Source organism: Parasteatoda tepidariorum, chromosome 3 (assembly GCF_043381705.1).
Source record: "Parasteatoda tepidariorum isolate YZ-2023 chromosome 3, CAS_Ptep_4.0, whole genome shotgun sequence".
Lineage (NCBI taxonomy): Eukaryota > Metazoa > Arthropoda > Arachnida > Araneae > Theridiidae > Parasteatoda > Parasteatoda tepidariorum.
Window position 1 is genome coordinate 62215049 of NC_092206.1, and position 21328 is coordinate 62236376.

General features: G+C 27.7%; 1 protein-coding gene across 1 annotated transcript in view; it reads left to right on the forward strand.

Moving 5' to 3' along the window:
• The window catches only part of LOC107451189 (uncharacterized), a 59078-nt gene that overhangs the window by 9271 nt on the left and 28479 nt on the right, over positions 1–21328 (forward strand). The window contains exons 3-17 of the mRNA XM_043039454.2: positions 470–630; positions 7450–7698; positions 8013–8168; positions 9660–9855; positions 12578–12824; positions 13751–13916; positions 14923–15087; positions 15302–15451; positions 16148–16292; positions 16382–16665; positions 17505–17648; positions 17738–18072; positions 18691–18876; positions 19865–20129; positions 20737–20890. Of these exons, the coding sequence (XP_042895388.1) occupies positions 470–630; positions 7450–7698; positions 8013–8168; positions 9660–9855; positions 12578–12824; positions 13751–13916; positions 14923–15087; positions 15302–15451; positions 16148–16292; positions 16382–16665; positions 17505–17648; positions 17738–18072; positions 18691–18876; positions 19865–20129; positions 20737–20890 (3003 nt within the window). The remainder of the gene's footprint in view (positions 1–469; positions 631–7449; positions 7699–8012; positions 8169–9659; positions 9856–12577; positions 12825–13750; positions 13917–14922; positions 15088–15301; positions 15452–16147; positions 16293–16381; positions 16666–17504; positions 17649–17737; positions 18073–18690; positions 18877–19864; positions 20130–20736; positions 20891–21328) is intronic.

Sequence of the window (21328 nt, forward strand, 5' to 3'; positions counted from 1 at the left end):
TGTAAAACAAAACATATTATACTAAAATAAATAGTAATCGAATTATTGTATTCAAAGGATTGTTTTAATATCTGTAGTAATGCATGGAAAAATCAAAATGTTCTTTTAGTTCTGTTCTTTTGTTAATCGAAAAATATATGCGCCAAAAATTAGAATCAAAATGTACTCTGAAAACATAAGAATACTATGCAAATTGAAGAATTTTGACTTTTTAAGCTTTGGTTCAAATAATTTGTATACCCGTAAATTCATTTTAGTTATTTGCCAACCCAAGAAATTTATTTACGTTTACAATAATCCTAATTTCTTTAAACATTTTTGACGAGCATTGTTCAATTTATAAAATTTTTATCTGTGAAGGAAACTATGCCTTAAAATCTCAGAGTCTAATTAAATTTAAGTTTATAAATTATTTCATGCATTAAAACTGGTTTTCAGATTGAATATGTGTCTTACCTTGTTTTTTCAGACGAAAGCGACTTTCAATTAACGCCAGGTAGTACTTATACATATGATTATGAAACGACAGCAGTAACCACCGTCCAAGGAGCTACTCAAGATAAAACACAACTTCAGCTCACAGCTCATGCAGACATAGAAGTTTTATCAAAATGCGAACTCTCTCTAAGGGTAAATGAAGGCTTTTATTCCAGTGCCTAAAAATTTTACAGTTAATCATTTAGATTAATCATTTAATCATAGTTAATCATAGATTAATCATAGTTAATCATATATGATTTAGTTAAAAAAAGTACTTAATTTTCCTGCAGGAAATTTAATCCCGTGAATGGTGATTTTAATAAATTAAAAATGTTAGTGTAAAGCGCGTTTTCTTAAGGAAAATATAATTAAATTCTTCGAAAAATGAATATATTTTTTGCCAGGAATTTGTAACTTGTCGCCCTAAGAGCCACAGTGCCTTCTCCATCATGTTCAATAAAAAAATACCAAGTAAGAGAAAAAGCACAATTTAAGGGTCCTCTCTCAGGTTTAGAAAGGTATCAAAAATTGCACAGTTCTTGCGGTTTTCAAACTCGCAACCATTTTCAATGTACGTTGAAACTTTTGTCTTCCTTCTAAGAAATTTAGAAGATAATCGATATTTGAGTATTTTTAATAATTTTCTCACTAATTTACACAAATTTTTGCTTTGGAAGGATCCAGCAAATAAGTTATTTGTAATGCGAGGTGCTAGAAAAAGTCTCTGGGCGGGAAATTTTTCAAAGTAGAAATTCCATAGAGGTAATCAAAAATAGAAATATGTGTATCAGATAATGAGTTGATTTTTTAATAAAACTAATAGAGGGATCGTTAGCGTTAAAAACTTTTTAAACATTAGTGTTAAAAACTTTTAACGAATATTAGCATTAAAAACTTTTTAAACAGGATTAAAATAAGCAATGAGTGATCCGCAACTTAAAACCAGATTTGAGATGTAGGCGAATTAGGTTTAACCCTTGGCTAGAATTTTGAAGACCCCAGTCTAATATTTTTCCGGCTTAATGCTTCTCCATAACAAGTTAATATAGAGCAAATAGGGTATCATCGTGAACAAAAGAAAGCAAAGCTGTCTATTCTAATATAAAAAAGAGAGAGAGAGAAAAAAAAATAAACAAAAAAAATTAAAGAAATGAAATGAAGCATAGTGAAATAAATAAGAATTGACAAAAAAAAAACAAAGAGCTCTTTGTAGGAAGAATTACTCAACTAAGTGACACTAAACATATGATATATAATTAAGTTCCATGTGCTATTTGACAAATTTTATTTGTGTGGGACTACAAATTTCATTAAAAAATGTTATCATACTGTGTGTTTCAATCAAAATTCCTTTCTTTATCTCCCGTTTTGAAATTAAATGAAGGAACAAAAAGAAAATATTGTAGAAATTCTACTATCTCTGTTATCCAATGCGAGTTTCAGATTTGAAGGGTTAACATATGGTTTAAAAAAACATCTAAAATACCATTAACACTAAATGCTGTTCCTTATGCTGTTAAGGTTCAGTTGATGTTGAGCTTAACGAATTCTGTGTTGGAACGGAAGTTTTTTTGCCAAATTAAGCCTAACTCAACTCTTTTTTTCAAAAATATGAATCTTTCATTACGAATCTGTTTCCGTGATGAACTAATAAAAATAATTTTTTTCGGGTATTGTCTGGAGTAGAATTGAAAATAAGGCAGAAAAATTCAAACAATTGTATAAAATTGTAGGAAAAAACGCTACGTTAATCTGATATATCCTTTAAAATATATCAAGGACAGTTTAATCAGCACCCGCATTTGAACAATATGTTTTCGTATTTTCGACATCGCACTCAAACTATGAAAATGGTCAAATAATTTTTTTAAATAACAAAACTTCGATAAGTTCATTTTCATTCAAATTTAAGTTTATGGAGAACTATTTGACTAATTCAATCCAAACACTGAAGTTTATCATTTAGAATTATATAAAATTATGAAATAATTGCTATAGCCTTCAATTAAAAAAGAATTATTATTAAAATAATTCTGGATGAATAATAAACTTCTTGAAATTTATTTTAATACTATACTAGATTGAAATTGATTACAAAATGCTTATTATCAGAATTACTTTAACTTTCAAAAACATCTAAAATACATATAATTTTTAAATGAATACAAATGCTCATACAATACATCAAGTACGATTTGAAATTTGAATAATTGTTCTTTTTCGCTTTTAGCCTGAATAAAGCTTTTAATTATTGCATTCAGCATTTTGAAATGTTAGATTTACATGAATTATTTTCAGCCTTTTTTTAAGATCATTTGTACAATATGAAGTTTTCCTTAAGGGCATCAAATAAACTTACTCTAAAAAATAGAGATTGTTAGATAAGACTGTACTCTCTCATAAAACTTGTGAAATTTCTCTTAATTTTAAATCTTACGTAAACTGACGAGAAAAATCAATTTCAAAGAAGTGAAAGCAGAGGAGAAAAGTTTAATGAAAGATTACTTCTGGTGTTTAATTAAAGTTTTTTAAGGATTATAAACTCGGATATACTAAACTAAGGTCGCTGTTTTATCCATGTTCTAAGATGTAGTGGGATTTATTTATTTATTTATTTGCATACATATGTTGGTTTCTTTGTAAATACAAAGAACGGCTTAAATACTCTTTTCAAATTGAAAACAGAAAGCTCAATTTTACGGAAGACAGCAGAATATACATCCAGCTATAACTCTGGATTCGAATGCTTCAGAGCGGTTAATGGAAAAGTAATACTGCTTAGCGATGACGATGTGTAAGTAAAACAACCATTTGTTATTGGGGCATCCACTTTTGTGAGATGTTGTCCTCCCGCTAACCACACCAAAGCGTAGAGGTTGCGAATTCAAAATCTTTGTACTGTGTTTCTCATTTTTGTGCTATGTGTTCAATAATTTGACAAAAAGCAAGCCATTCTTTGCATTAAGCACACGAACCTGTATATCAAACTTATTTAATTACTGTTACACATTCATGGTTGCGCTTTGATTTCGAACCCGTTACCTATATTTTTAATAGCGTTAAGCAGAAAGACGAGACAGCTGTGAAAGAATAGTTAAGAAAAACATTACTATTACAAAAATGTATTTATTTATTTATTGCATATACATATGCAGGTGCATATATGCATATACATACACATACCTATGCAGGCTTGTATTCATTACAAAGTAATACATTATAAGCCCCTATTAAGTGATAGATCAGATTGCTCAAATTAAAAAAAGTCAATACAAAGATGCATCTAGGGATAGCGGTTTCGAAGTATGCTTATTGTGTCTTTCTCTATCTTTCATTTCGATATGACACGGATATATAAACCGTGTTATATAAACCGGGCTTCGTAATGAGGGAACAATTAGGCGTATGTGAGCGTCCCAATAAATAAATAAATATAAATAAATAGATGCATCCAGGGTTACCGTCTGATTTGAACCCGATGGCACTGCGATTCTATTTTAGGATGGCGGGAATTCCCTGATGCGTAACAGTTAAGATCCTGGTTTAGTTTCGCCTTGTACATTTCAAATGTAAATTTTTTTTTAGTTTTAAATGTTCGTGGATGTTAACTATAGCTGTATATAGTAAAATGCAAAAAATAATAGGGAAAAAATAATTTACCGTTATGAAACAAAATTAATAATTGTTTACTAAATGAAATAGAGACTCAAACGGAACTTTTTTTCGTAATTTTAAACAATACTAGAGCTCTTAAAATTACCGACTTTTAGCTAAAATTACCAAACTTTATCATATTTACTACCAAACAGCATAGTAATAAAATCCATATCTCATTGTTTATTTTACCAAAGAGTCCTTACCTGAGTGATTAGGTAAAAATTACCGTATCTTAAGGTGTTACCATACAGCCAGAAACCACGTAAATTTTACCTTATTTTGGTAGTTTTGAACACATTGCTTTCATAGAGTAGTAAAAAGTATTTTAACTAAGTGAGAAAATAATTTTTTTAAAAGTTACAAACCATTCATTTAAATAATTTCTACAAAACTTTGTATTGCAAAAAAATTGAAAAATAACAGAAAAAAAATCAAAACTGTTAAAATAGAAAACACATTTTCTCAACGCCTTTGATATATTTTATTTTGGGTTCAATTATGGCTTTATGATTTTAAATTTGTTAACAGTGAGTTTTTTGACATGCAGCTGACCTTTTTTCTACGTATCTGCTAAGAGATAGTTATCTGATAGCAGTCGTACTAGTTGCGAAACAACTTAAAATATCTATTCTTCGGAATTTTCTGTATAGCCGATACTAAAGCAAATCAATCGATACCGAATATCTGTTTACTAATCTAAGAAAAACAAAAAAAGTGTTTGTTAACCTCTGACAATCTCTAAAAAAAGCAAGATTACCCTGATCTTTGAAACTTCTCAATTAAGTAGTTGAAAGCAGTGAACCGTGAGAATATTAACTTAGCTGAAGGCTGAAACTATGCTTGTGTTTAAACATGAGTGCTTACTGACTGACGTGAGAAAAAAAAAGATAATTTAATCGATAATTACCGATTGATTCATCAATCATCTTAAGGTTATGTAACTATATACTTGTAAAAATTTCATTATGATAATATTAAACACATTTCGTTAAACTGCATACATAAGCAAATAACCTGTAGTACATAAGTCAGATAACCTGCTTATTAAATATATATTGAAACTGTTTATTTGTTAAATATATAGGGTCTGACTAATGAACCCTAGTAATGAAAATTAATTTTGCTTGAGATAATAAGTACTCAAGTACAATAAATAGAACTTAAATTACATGCTTAAAACAGCCAGGATGAAATGAATACGGTATTTATTAATCTGGAATAAATACGGATTTTACTCTTTTATACAATAAATGGGAATTTATACCTACCAACTTTCTCTCTTTCCAAGAATGGGCTTTTCTCAAAAATATATTAAGATTTTGATGATGTTTAAATTTTCTATCGTAAAGTCTATTATTCTTTTATATATATGCTGTAATTATTTATAATTTTTTAATTATTATTATAATTTTAAAAATTTAATGGAATAACATGAGTTTCGCTACCACTTTAAATATGAAAATAAAAACAGAAGAGTTGACAGCTATGGGAATCAAATAGCGAACACTAATAAATGAAATAAATCAATTGTGGAACAAATTACAATTTTAGTAAGCATAAATACAATAAATATAAATACAATTATGAGCACTAATAATCAAAACAAATCTGTTCTAGAAGCAAATAACAATTTAGTTGAAGCGCACTGATGCTTTGAATAAGAATAAAAAATAAATCCCTTGTTTATTTGCTTCATAAATGCGTATTAACGCAGATGAAATTCAAATATTAATTTACATTATTGTAAAAAATAGCACAATTTTAGAAGAAATAAATTTTTAAATAATTTCGTACTAGAAAAAAAATAGCGTTTCCAAAAATAGAGACAGTAAACGGGCAACAAAAGTGCTAATTCTATGTAAGTCTATCTTATAAACAATAAAAACGTTTGAATTTGTTCTATTTATGTTTGAGTTTGTTCAAAGACTTTTAAGGATCTCATTGAAAATAAGGTTTCACGTTATTTCGACATTTAAATTGATTTCATGTAATATTAAATGTAAAATATTTCCGTTTTTAATGTTTAAGTTTGATTTTTCATATATTGACGTTAATCTCCAATGAAAGTCGTTCTAAAAATTGAAAGAAATCAATTCGAACTGTGAAATTTTGAATGAAGAACTGGTCATAGGTTTCAATAAGAATTATGCTCTAAAGAATGATATAATTGATTTACAACATTGATAAACTGTTTGCAAAATTCGAATAGTATTTTTGAAATTTATAATCAAAGCTCGATAAAATAAATTAGAATATTAGAATTCGAATACTGTGTAATATCAGTAAAAAGTAATAATGTAAGCAATAAAAATTCTAGGTTTCAAATTATTAAAAAATATCTATTTGGATGCTCCAAATTATTACGCAAAAATAACTAAAAGTTCCAATGAGTTCTCACCATCTGCCTACTAAAGTAGGCAGATGGGGAGACATGAATTGAGAAGAATTTTCTTAGAATACGATATCAGACCCCGCTTACATATGGGGAAAATAAGTCATTCTAATTTCCTTCTAATTAGTTATAGCTTTCGAACAATATCAAACACATATTTTACACTGCCGAGTGATAAATTCATACTACTAAAACTTTCAGGTTCTCTGGCCAGACTTTCTGGTTCTAGAAAACTCTCGGGACATATCCCCAATCAAACATATTTCGGGGATAACTGCTAAAAATGAAAATAAAAAGGGAACGACCACAAAAAATAATTCTAACTCTCTCTCTCTCTCTTATTAAGAAGAAAGTTTAGTTGCAAAAGCACTTTAATAATAAATTTGACTGTCCTAAAAAGCGCTCTAAATCTCTGAGAGATCTTGATCTCTAAGAAAGAGATCATGTTATTTTAAATAAGGATGAAGCGTTTAAAAATGGGATAATTAAAAGAAAGATAAAAAGAAATAAAATAAAATACAATGATTTTTCTCGATTAAATAAATAAGCACTTGCCATTTTCAGACAACTACTGAAAGGAGTGAAACTGATAATTACTAATTAAATATTAATTAATTTAACAAACTAATCTTTAAATCATGATAAATTTCGATAAATATTTATTTAATATTATTTCAGATTTCACACTAGTAATAACTTGGAACTATATTAAGATTTGCTGTAAATTTACACGACATTACACTTTAAACATTCTTGAATTTCTGGTAGTGTTATATTTCTCTTTTCCTGTGATTAGTATCATTATTGAATTTGTTTAATATTTTAAATATTTTCACATGATTTAATTGTTTTTTATAATCTGTAGAATCATCTTTAAAATCGCTTACTTACGAATGCATTTTTATTCATTTACTTTTTAGTTAAGAGGTGTACAGCTTAAACTATCTGATCCAGATAGCCCGGATTATTTAGTTTCTTTAAGAGGGATTCGAGAATTCGGACGGTCTCTTGAAAAACACATTTTGAGGTTCTCCTTCCAAAATGGTCAAGTTGAGCACGTCTGTCCACTAGAAAACGTACCAGCTTGGATTACCAACATACAAAAAGGTGTTTTGTCTGCATTCCAAACATACATACTTAAACCAGATTGGAACGCACTTATACATGAAGTAAGTTCAATAAATCAAAACATATCATTATTACATAGCCAAACTTTCAGAAAAATAGACGGCATTTGATTTTTACATTTTTATGCAGTAATTTCATGACATTTATGTTATACCATTTAATACTTCTATTTATTTTACACTATTGAATGATACCATTTAGATTATTAATTAAAATCAATTATTTTATCTAATTTAATACTACCATTTATGCAATTTTATTATTTTTTGCCATCAAAACTAGACCAAAACTTATTTTATCTAGTTTAGTACTGCCACTTTTTTTCATTCCCTGAAACCAATTGTTTTCTTTTCAGACTGACATTCTTGGAAAATGTTCTGCGCAGTATCATTCTTTGGGAAGGAGTTGGCAAGGAATGCACACGGTTCGCAAAACAAAAGATCTTTCCTCGTGTACAGAAAGAGAAAATGTCGATACTTATCTTCAAGGAACTCCATATGCCACAGACTTTGTATGTATTAATCGAATATTTATTGCTTTAAATATTGTATTAGAACTTTAATTAAACAAGTGCTTATTACTTTAGAACTGAATCGAATCTTGAGCCTTTTCTAAGAACAGAGATGGTGCAGAAAGCAAAAATTTCGAAATTCATGAACTTTTCTATAACATTAAAACTGAAGCGATTAATTCTCTTTCTATATGGAGAAAAATGTTGTTTTTATTCCTTAATAAAACTTCGAGATCTTGATGATAATGTATTTTTCATGCATTATTACCGTCTTTCAAGCGATATTTTTTCAGAGATCTTATAAAACACGTTTTAAATTTATTTCATAAGTTTTTAAAAATCAATGAGAAGAAAAAATATGAATTTTGCAGTATTAGGTATATTTTTAAACACTAATTTAAAAATTGCTAATGAAAAATTAAAGCAAATATATTTTTATTCAAAATAAATCAAAACTCATATTATTTTCAGTAATATCAAAAATTAAAAGCCTCAAATTCCCAAAAAGTCATACTCTAATAATCAATGATACTCTATTTATAATAATACTATAATACTTTAATAATCTAATACTTCAAAATCTAATGCTCTAAAATAATATTCTTATAAAGTAATAAAAATAATGAGCATTTTCAGCATATATTTTTTATGGTACAGCAGTATAAGTAAATTTAAAACTTTACAAGCATTAAAAACATAAAACTTAAAGACCCCCTTCAATGTTGTCAATTTAGAGTAAAAGGTCCAGATAAGTAAAATAACAAATTAGTATGCATTAAACGATAATATTACAGATTATACTTATGTGAAGGTAAATTTTGCATAAAAGAATTCACTTTACATAGGAGCGTTTATCAAAGCATTTTTAGAAATATAAGGTTTTATTATTGCAAAAAAAAGTATTATACTATTGGTGAATGCAAGTAAAATTTATATATTGGTTTTAAATAAAATTATTTCTTAGTGGGATATATGATAAACCAATCTGTTTCAAATAAATATACCAAGGAAAAAAATTCTAGGAATGTAAAAAAACTTTACATTTTAGTAAGTAAAAAATATCTCTTTATGATTATTTTAAAATTCTATAACATATATTTCATTCGTAAATAAAAAAAATCGAAAATAATTTATTTAACTTTCTAAACAAACTACGATTTGAAACAGTTCCAAAAAAGATTTAATTCGCCACTATTATTAACAACTGACTATGATCAGCAGAAATCCGTTTTAAAACCAGTCAGTTAAAATTCTTATCACTCAAAAAAATAATTAAACACTCTTGTTTACGTATCATATAACATCATCAAATTTCAATTGCATAAAATATATTTAATATAATAAAAAAGATCTTCAATATACTTTAAGAATTAAATAACTATCTGTGTAAAATTCTAAATGTATATTCAATTTTTATTCTTACTTAAATTTTTTTTTTAAAAATGAGTATAAATGTAGTAAATGTATAATGTGTTTTAATTTATTCCATAGCAATCGAAGTCACTACCTGTGGTGAAGGGACATCAAGAGTGTGAACAAGTAATTGGCAATGGCTTCTTACAGACCTCTAGCTGTAACGAGAAACTAGTTTTCAGACCTTTCTCTAGTAAGGGCAATGGAGTTGTCACCACAGTAACTCAGAAACTTATTTATTCCGTCACAACAACCAGATCATTTACCGGAAATGGCAAGTTTAATTTGTTTAATCTTTATTTTCCATTATTGTTTCAAAATTTATTGAAAGAAAAAGAAATTAGTAAGTCTATATTCAGGGTTTTCCACAATTACCCTACTTAATATATATTTTGAAATTTTTGTCAAAAATGAAGAACAAACAAAACACAGATTAGGGATTGCAGACTAATATATTTTACTGACGGTTAATAGGAAACTGCAAACAGTAGAGTGGAAAACGGAATAGAATACATCAAAACTGGTTTGGTTGCCTTTGGATGTGTTCTTGCAATTGACTTTCAGCTCCTCTCTGTTTTCTCTTTACAGAGAAACAAAGTAAGGTCAAAACTGCCAGATAAGATTAAATTTACTGTGCTGTATGGAAACATTAAAAAGCTGGATAATTTTACCGAAGTGCTTTGGCAATGATTTTGATAAAATTAACATAAGATATGCTTATTAATTTATATCATAAAATTTGGTAAATTTGGCGAAATTCAGTAATTTTTCATGATACCTCAGAGCACGGCATAAAAACTATTAATTCGGTTAAATTTACTTTTCAGTTTCATATTTCTTACTTAATGTGTGGTAATGCGAACTATAGTCTTGTAAATCAGAATTTTTGGTAAAGTATTACCATATGAATGGAAATATTACCAAATAAATGGTTTAAATATCATATATTTTGGGTTTTATTACCAGAATTATATATATATTTTTAACAGAAATGCCATTACCATACCGTATAGTAATTTTACCAGAATTTTTTTCTCGTTTGCCAAACAAATTTAGTTATATTTCAGAGCTGCCTTCCTCAGAAGTTTTCAGTTTTTATAGTTAATTGATATATTGCTTCTGTTACTTCCTCTCTGAAATATTAATTGGCGACCACTAACATGCGTAGTTTTTGGCAGGGATTCTAAAAATATTTATTAAAGCCGAGATTGCAGAACAACATGCATATTAAAAAGTTTATATAATTATATTTTGAAGAAAAAAAGTTCAAAAATACATATAAGGTTAAAAATTTGGAAGAGCTAGAGCATTCTTGTCAGTTATAAATTTGAATGTGACAATGAATATACTCGCAACACTTTAAAAAATGTTTTACACGCAAATAACCAGATGCTGTAATTTTGAAGTCGACTAATAGGATATCTAGTAAATCAAATAATTTAATTTTGTAAAATTTCTCCAAGTTGATATAAATATACGCTTTTTTGTGTAAAGTAAAAATAAAAGTTCTTAAAGTTGGTTTAAAAAATATACGTGAATTTAAAAAAAAAAGTTTGGAAAAAATTATATTATATTTCTAACATTTGCTCTTTTGTATTCATTTTAAAAACTTCGTTAATTTATTATATTATATCTATAATACATTAGACTAAGAACTTCTTTTAATGTTATACGTGGTCAGATTCTGCTCCTTAAATAAAACATTATTCCTAAGATTGGAACATTTCTCCTTAGAAGTCCAAGCATTCTTTGTTAGTCAGTGAATAGCCGAAAGGTTGAACATTAATTAACACTTTTTTATCAGAAAAAAATTAGACAGTAAAATAGTTAGACCTCTTCTAAATAAAAAAAAATTAAAAAGTGTACTGTAAAAAAGCAAAGTTTTCCATAAAATTTTCATATTTAAAAATTGAATTCTTTTCATTTAACAATTTTATGTATCACTATGAATTCATTTTTTTTGCATAAAAGTATACATAATTATAATAATAATGCGGATAAATATTAAAAAAATATTCACGTTATATTTTTTAAAAAAAGAATATTTTTCATAGATTAACTAAGCATTTAGCATAATAAAGTAATATTAAATTACCTCAGACGAATTAAGAAACCTGAATTGTCAGATTATAAATGGTTTATTTTGAATATTTTTATTTTATTTTGAATATTTAAAATAAAAATAAGGTTTACAAAACCTTTCAATGCACTCACCATAATGGAACATAATTCTAAAAGTAAAGAGTTATAAAAGTGGAAGTCAAAATACAGGTTTCAGAAGAATCGTTTGCTTTTTTCAGATAAAAAATAAATAATGATGGAAATTATTTATTTCAGACAATAAAATAAATATTTTTAAAATTCCATAAATATTTACTAAAATATATGCTGAAAATAGTAAATAAATAAATAATACGAGTTAAAGAAGTGTAATTTTATATGCAGTTTTTATAATAATCGCTTGCTTTTTTTTCAAATTAAAGTGATTTTTTTGGGACTAATTTCTTTCAGACGATAAAATATATTTTTAAGAAAATAAATTTAAATATCTGTATCAAGTTGTATAGAAAGGAAATTAGCTAAGCAATTACTTAAGGCCTTTAACTAACTAGTTAGCTTTTAGCTAACTAGCTGGCTCTTATCTAATTTGTCTGCCGACGATGTTTTGTTAATGTAAATTGGAAACAAAGCATGGGTGCAAAATAGGAAATACAATTTCTTTAATTATTTCTAGCTTTATAACTGATGATTTGAAATATATGGCTTGGAATTTTAAGTACATGGCTTTTTTGAAATATATGGCTTGTAGTTTTACCATTTTAAAAGTTAAAACTTAAGTAAGAAAGATAACTTTTCAAGGACTGTTTGTAAACTTAACTTAAAATGCTAAACTATTAAAATGAAAGAAGTATGAAAAATATGTTTAATAAAAATTCTTTTGCACGCATGCTTATGTATTTGAGATTTAAAACAGAATTTTTACTTTTATTATTTAGATTACCGCCCAACAACAGAACCTCTGCTTTACCAACACAAGCAACCAGTTATCGACGCTGCAAAAGTCAACCAAGACAGCGAAACAGCCTTAAAGGAACTTTGTGATGCATCCAAAGAAGATATCACAATTTCAGTACCCAGGAAATTTTCAGCTTTTGTCTACAAACTTAAAAAGTTATCCCTTTCAGCTTTAAAGGCACTTCACCAGAAAACTGAAAAGATTTGCCCAGATAACAGTAAAGCAAGGTAACTAATCTAAAAAAAGTATATTTGGCGCTGTAAGGGGTTTCATCTTTTAAAGCATAGCAAATTTACTGTACACTGTAAAAAAAATCCAGATTAAATTGTGGTAAAAAGTACAGACACTCTGGAGAGCGATACTCTTACCGCAAAATCCATTTTTACCGTAAAATTTCAAGGAACGAAAATTTGATATACATTAATTTTTACAATAATATTTACTGTAAAATTACTGAATCTCTGTAGTTAAATAAATATAGCTGTAAAAATTGAGGTACAAAATTTTGTAGAAAATTGGATTGGTGGTCAGGGTACCAGTACTTTTTACAGCATAATTTTGCGCAGCGTAAAATTTGATATACCTTACAGCAAGATTTACTCTAAAATTACTCATCTAAAATTACTAAGAGTTGCGATATAAAATCTTACCGTTAAACGAATTTTACAGATTCTGGTCTCAGTTAACTTGTTCTTTTAACCGTAATTTGATCCGGAATTTTCTACAGTGTGACTAGACACTCTTTTTTTAATCAAAGTTGAAAGGCCATGATCCGCCTACCACTGAAGTTTCTTTACGTCAGCACTGTGGTCAGTACAAGCCGGATGCGGATTTGTATCGACCAGCCATCGCTGAGATTCGAACCCGGTTTACTTCATTGGAAGGCGAACGCTTTATTCCCTGAACCATCGCTGCACAACAATGCTGATTAGAATATTATAGGCGAGAATTTAAGTAATAATTGGATATAATACTATAATGTCTTAAAACGGCATGTTTCCCAAAATAACAAAGGGCCATTTTTCAGGAAAATGAAAATTTAATCATATTTAATAATTTGTCAAATTCGGTTTTATTTAACTGAAATAAATAAAAAGAGGATTTTTTTAGTTATTTTTTTTAATATTCTGCTTCATTGAATGTTTATTTTTAGAAAATTCTTCATGGATGCCATCCCTCTAGTTAACTCTGTTGATTCGGCACATTTTATTTATGAAATGATTTCAAGTAAGCAAGTCTCTGAATCTGAAAGCAAAGTTTGGCTCACGTCTCTGTCTTTCCTGAATGATGCGACTCCAGAAATAATTGCTACATATACGGTAATTTTCCTTCTTTTTTTGCTTTTTCATATATGGTTATGTGAAATTCTACACACTCTTTAAATTTAACAATAATCCTTCACTTCTGATTACATTTCTTACACTTAGCAATGGCAAATAATATTCCCATAAATGATTTATATATCCATCTATAGTTTGAAAGCACAAAATTTGCAACTTCTCAAATAAGTTCCCAATATACATAAATTGCATAGCAAAAAAAGTATTCCACTAATGTTATTATATTATGTGTGTTTGAGTTGCTTGCATAATTGAATTGTTTATAACTGAAGAATAGCATTGATATTTTAATTGAATAGTTAATAATTAGAGAACTCATTGTCAAAAATTTTCGATTCTAAAGTATTATTCAGGAGAATTATAATGCATGCTTTAGTTGAGTTGTTTATTAGCAAATAATTAATACTTTCAACGTACGAGTACTGTAAGCAAAACTGTGAACTAAACGCCATATAGTTGACTTTATATGAGAATTTTTAGGAATGCCATGAATTAAAGTCTGTCTTTGAATACAAAAAGATCTATTTGCCATTGTCGAGATAACAATCTCATGCATAATTTATGTTACCATTTGTCTAATTTTGTCAAATTTATTGAAATTAAGTCAAATTTTGTAACATTTTAAAAGCTTTCTTTTAAACATTCTTTGAATATTAAAAGAAATAAAAAATAATGCGAAATAAGTTTTAGATTTTTTTATTGACAATATAATCAACTATTGCTATTTACAAAAGTTATATTCAAATTGATCTAATCATTCAGAAAGATTTAATTTGTATCTATATCACCAAAAAAGGATAATCGTGCATGACAAATATGAGAAATAAAACTAAAATAAACCATTAGAAAGTAAAATGCAGTGTAACTCAAACTTTTTATACTATCAACAGCACTTGTTTACTTGTTTATAAAACTAATTTCACGCAGTTTTTATGGTGCGTAAGAAATAATTTTTTTTTATTATTAAAAATAAATTTTTTTCTAGCCTCTTTTGGATGGTAAATTTGATCAAGCTCTACTAGGAGTTTCGTCTTTCATCCACAACTTCTGTTCTTCTAAAGATTGTTCTACCATCCCTCAAGTCAGAGCAGCTGTTAACAAACTGGTTGAAAATCTAGGAGAAAACTGCTTCAGTGGTGACGAAAAAACAGTAAGAAATTTTTTAAACTAAAGAATTTAAATAAAACATCAATTTAAAATAAACTTAGAAGTCGTATATATTTAAAAAAATACATGATCTTTAAAGGTAAATTTTTTAAGATTAGACTTCTGTAATTTAAAGAGATATCAAAATGTTATTGTAATTTCAGGAAGAATTTTTTAAACGTATTTTTCTTATTTAAATATTAATTTCTGTTTTGCAGATTATTTTGTCGTTGAAAGCCATTGGCAATATCGGACATCTATTTGGAAGAGAGAATATATTGCAGGCTTGCTACAAAAATCCTCAAATCAGAACTGAAACTCGACTTGCTGCCATTGAAGCTTTCCGAAGAGTTAATTGTGAAGTAAACGTAAGTCAATTTTGAAGGAGTAATCTCTTTATGCTTTAAAAATATAAGCAATGACGTAAATACTTTCCTTTTATTTCAGTTGGAAATAATTTGAAATTTAATTTAGTTTTGAAAGAAAAGTCGATCATACTGTTCTCCTTCTTTACCTAGAGTAACAAATTGCAAAATATTAATTAGTTCTATCATTTCGTGTGTTTCAAAGTTATCCAATTAGTAAAAAGCAAATAATTTCTAAATAGTAAAAACAAGTACGATGTAACAAATTACTGATCAAAGTACATTATGAAGTATCGGCACTTTGGGTGCACTATCAAAAAAAATCATTTTACCTTAAAATCCATTTTAACCGTAATATATTATACTGTTATTTTTACAGTAATATTTATTAAATTAGTGATTTAGTGATATAATTTTACGGAATTTATTACTGCAAAAATTGCGGTATATCTTATTTTTTGTTCCGTAACACGTTCCAATAGAAATGGAATTTACAGTAAAAAGCATCAGCATCCGGAGTGGCGGTATTTTTTACCGTAATTTGGTCTTGCATTTCTTACAGAATAATTAAAAAAATTAATTTGAAACAAATCAGGTTAAACGATCTTTACGCAAAAAGATACTATTTTTAATAATCTGTAGTTTGTAGCAACATAAGACAAAATAAATTTTAACAGAGTCATTATTTTATTTTGATAGAGGGAGGATTTATTGAAAACTTACAGCAACTACAATGAAGATACCGAAATTAGAATTGCTGCATATCTTGCTGTGATGAGGTGTCCATCTACAAGCGTTATTGATGATATTAAAGGTGTTTTAATGAATGAAAAGATCAATCATGGTAAGAAAAATAAGACAAAATTATTTTTAGACAATTAAAGAGTATTTAAGCATAAAGAAATAAGCAATATTTTACTTGTTCCTTTACAGTTGGGTCCTTTATCTGGACTCATTTGAATGCCTTGGCTAAAAGCAAACACCCAGAAAGACAGGATATCCGCCAAATCATCTCCAATTTATACCTGATGAATAAATTTGAATCGGATTCAAGGAAATTTTCCACTGCTCATGAAGCAACATACTTTTTGGAATCTATTGACTCGGGGCTTCATTTGGACAGTCACTTAATCTACTCAACAGACTCATATTTACCTCGGTCAGCAATGTTTAATCTCACAGTCGATGTTTTCGGAAAAACCTGCAACCTTTTGGAAGTAAGTCTATTGCTTTATATAACCCTTCTAAAATGGATGTAAATATCTCTAGTTATATTTTCAAGATGCCATATTCAACAAAGCTAAAAAATAGTTTTTTTTTCCTTTCGAATTTAGTATTTATGAAGCGCGTCCTCCATTATGATCCTACCAGTACAAGATAAACGATAAAATGTTTTTGTAAGACCCATACTCGATTGTAAAGCTTAAGCAATTCGCATATGATATTTTTCTTGTAGCAGAAAATATTAATATCTATAATATTTGCTACATAAAAATCTGCATTTTTTTATTTATTTCCAAAAGAAGTGTAGTGCGTTCATCTGTTAAAATATTTTTAATTTATTTAAAGTGAATAATAAGAATTTTGTTATACTGTTTTTAAAAATGAAACAGAAAAATCTCTTGCATCGAATCGACAGCCGTTGATTGGCCGAAACCTTTCTTGGGACCATATTCCATTTCGATTACTGCTTGGCTATAGGTTACTCTGCCACCCTTTTCAGTTCCATACTTAACATTTAAAGATCTTAAGATGTGGTTTCATGTAATTGGCAACCCCTACTAAAGCATTTTCTGGTAAATAAAAAGCTATTAAAATAAAAATAATTCTACCAATATCTTTTTACATAAAGAAATATTTAATTTATTAATATTTTAACGAGCATTTACAGCCGTAATTTATAGCTAGTCATGAAAAATAAAAACTATGGGTGGGTATAATTTTACTTTACAACATATTCTATGTGCCTACTTTTGAGAAGTAATTTCGATTCTGAAAATAAAAATTTTTCTTTTAAAAGTTTTTTATCTAAAAATTTTATTTCTTTTACTTTAAGCTTGATGGACGTTTAGAGGGTTTAGAACATGTAGTGGAAAGTTTCTTTGGTCCAAGTGGATATTTCCCCCAGAAACATGTTGCCAAGATTCTTAGAGAGAAGCGATCACTAAATCAAAACAAACTCAACCAAATTGAGAGTAAGGTAAGTAGTACTTCATTTTCCATTGATAGCAATTCTCAGGCAACAAAAAAAAGAAATAAAAGTAATTAAAAAAAAACTGTATTCCATAGTATAACGAAAATGCTCGTCCAGCTCAACAACCATATGGCTCATTAGATATAAAAGTTTTTGGCACTTCGATGTGGTACAACCAATACAGACACGATGACGAAGCAAGAACTGAAATCAATCTGCTTGATATTGTTTCGAACTTGGCTGAGGAGCACGAAAAAGAATATTCTCGAAGTTTCATGTTCTTAGATACCACCTTTACCATTCCCATGACCAGTGGAATGCCCTTGAAGATTGCAGTCAATGGAACAGCAAGCGTTGGCCTTAAAGTTGGAGGAAAATTCGATGTTAAATCTTTTAAACACGTTGATGTTCTCGGTCACTTTGAACCCAGGTAAGAATGCTCTTATTTATATCCTGTTTCTATATTATGCTATTACTTTAACAGTCAATTTTATATTCTTCCTCTATATTGCTCTATTTTTATACTAGGTTAAATAATATTCTACTCTATACAATGCTATTTTATGTTATGCTTTTTTCTATACTCTTTATTTTATATTCTGTTTCTATACTACTCAACTTGAACACTTGGATATACCTTTAACTTATGATATCAATAATAAGGTATAGCAAATCACTCATTTTCTTTTTAGAAAAGAAAAATAAATTTAAAAAAAAATTACGTTGAATTTTACAGTATTAGAAATAAACTCTTTTGAAACCTTTGAAATTTTTACCCAAAATTAAGAAATCGAACTACATTTCATTATAGAATAATATTAAGATTTTTTTCCATAAAAATGCCGCCTGTATGCTTCTCATATAATGTTTCAAAAGGAGAAAATTCTAGCTTTGCCCAATTATGATTTAAAAAAATTATGTGAAGCTAAATTGTTTTTAAACAACAATAATAAGTTTTATGAAACTTTATCAATAAATTTCTATCACAATATTTTTTTCTTAATTACGTAAATTAAATCCATATGTAATTCGCTCTTTACTTTTGCAGCGGTGCCGTTGAAATTGCTAGCTTGTTGACAATCGATGCTGGAAATATTGCTCGATCTGGATTGCGTGTGGTAAGCTCAATGCACTCATCCAGTGTTCTCGATGGTAAAGTTGAAGTGAAGAATGGAGAAGTAGTGAAAGTTCAGCTCAACATGCCAAGAGAGAGAATAGACGTCTTCAACATAGAGTAAGTAAACCACAAAAAATTTTAATATTTTTTTTTTTTTAGTTTCAGGTAATATTAAAATTATTTATAATATTATAATTTGATCATTTGAAACTTTGATACATTTTTCAAAATGTAACATTTTTCTGTTATATAAATAAAAAAAGTTGTTATCGTAAAGTTATCACATCAAACTTGATGTCAATGTTATTAATAAAAAAGATAATCAAAATTGAAAAAATTAGAATTGAAAATTAAATGATTAAAATTTTTATAAGAAGGTTTCTCAAAAATGAGAAACTTAATTATAAAAATGCCAATTTAAAAAACCAATTTTAAAAAATTATAGAAAATAGAAGTGTAGGTTTTGTTACATTCTGCTTAGGTATTTATTGTCACTATGTTTCGATATTAATTTTCTAGTTCATCAACAGAGGGACCTGCTTACTCAGAAACACTGTGAAAGAATGTTTCTAAAATAACCACTATATACAGCAACAACGTGACGCAGTCTAAATAAAAATTAAAAGAATCCCATATAAATATTTCAGGGGTATTGTCTTACCTATAGCAGAAAACACTATTAAATAGTTTCCTTCAGTTAACAACACTACCTGTTGAAGGATATATTTTTATCTAATTTGAAATCTTGGTGAAAATAAGTTTACCTGGTATCCGAAAAAAAATACCAAAAAACCATATATTTTTAACTCATTAAATTTTTCTATTGATTTTCTAAGTCCCAGATAATTTAAGGAAGCATGTAATGAAGGTAATTGCTGTAGAAATGAACATTATAAATCAATGCAGTGTTATAACAATTGAAATTATTCTAAAAAAAATTTTAATTCGTAAAAATAGCTATTCATTAAAATATCATTAGCACTTAACTGATAGTTTACACTACTAACTAGTTTTTTTTTATGTACTATTTTGATATTTTCTAAAATATTTATTTTACATATTTTCAAGAAAAATATTTGAGAATAAATATTTTTGTATTCTTTAGGAGTAAAGTTTACTTAGTGCATGGCATGGAAGAAAGGGAGAAGACAGCTGAAAAAAAATCTGGAACCCAGATAGAAAGTTGTACTGGAAAAAGATTCAGCGAAATTTTTGGAGTCAAGTTCTGTTCTGAAATTGAAATACCACCCTATCGGGCGAATACACCTTTACATCCACTCAACGGACCGGCTCGTTTCAATCTCTTTATAGAGAAAACAGATCCCACTCTGAAAAGTTATAATTTTGATGCTTCATGGAAAACTGAACTGGTAAAATCATTTTTATGAGTTTTGTTAACATTTTGAGATACAATCGATGTAATTTTAGAAGTTTTTTATTCGTTTCTAATATTTGAACAATTTTTTTTAAAACTGTTACTAAGAATCTACCGGTTATTTAAAAAAAAATCGGTGATTTAAAATGTCCGTTTAAGGAAATGTATAGAGACAGAGACACGGTTTGCTATGTTCTGCTTAAGAAACCAGCTATTCTTATTAAAATTTAAAAAAATAGTTATAAAGTTCCTCGGAAGATGGCGCTTATAACTGGGAAAAAAATTCAATGTTCTCAAAATAATCACCATTTTTGAAAATAACTTGGCCAGACTAACAGACACCTTTATATGTTGTTTAACTTTTAACGATGTAGCAAAAAACATTGTTTCATTGTTTTTTTCTTAAGTTAATAGTAACAAAAGTTGACGAAATTAATTTTGAAATTTTGAGAATAAATACAACGATCATGATATCTCTACCTACTTCTGTTTAATTCTAATTATTTTTTTAATACAATTGCCGTTTTTGGATTACCTTTTATTATTCACAAAATGTTTATAGAAATAGTCTAAGAATATTTGTGTTTTATTGTGTTTTACAGAAGAATGGAGCTTTCATTAAACATGGAGTTTTATCATTCAATACTCCCAATTCTAGAATTGATAGAGCTGTTAAAATGGAGATGAATCTCAATCAAGAAGACTATACAGCTTCCTTAAAGTTGCAATCACCAATGAAAAAAATAGGTTTGAATGGTAAGTTAAAATTTAAATGCGATCAGAGTAAATTTGAAGCAGCAGGCATTCGCTAAAATTAGTTACTGCTTTATATAATTAACGTAGAAGCAAATCTATTTTGATTTGCCGTTTTATCATTTCACAATTTTAATTAAAATTTGACAATTTCGAATGAAAAGAAGGCTTAAATGTTAAGTTAAATCCTATAAGTAACGAAAATTAATTTTAAACAATGGGATTATTAAAATTAGCTGATAGTTATAATCAAGGAAGTCGCAATTTTATTTTGAATTGCATTTTTATCAATAACAGTAATTTAATAATTAGTTTATTGTGCAATTAGGAGATATAAATAGCATAATTTTTTTAAACAATGGTTATAAGAACATTTAAATTTGTTTTTGTACTTCCATTTAAGCAGCATTTCTAAAAATTGAAGAATAAAACTATTTTGTG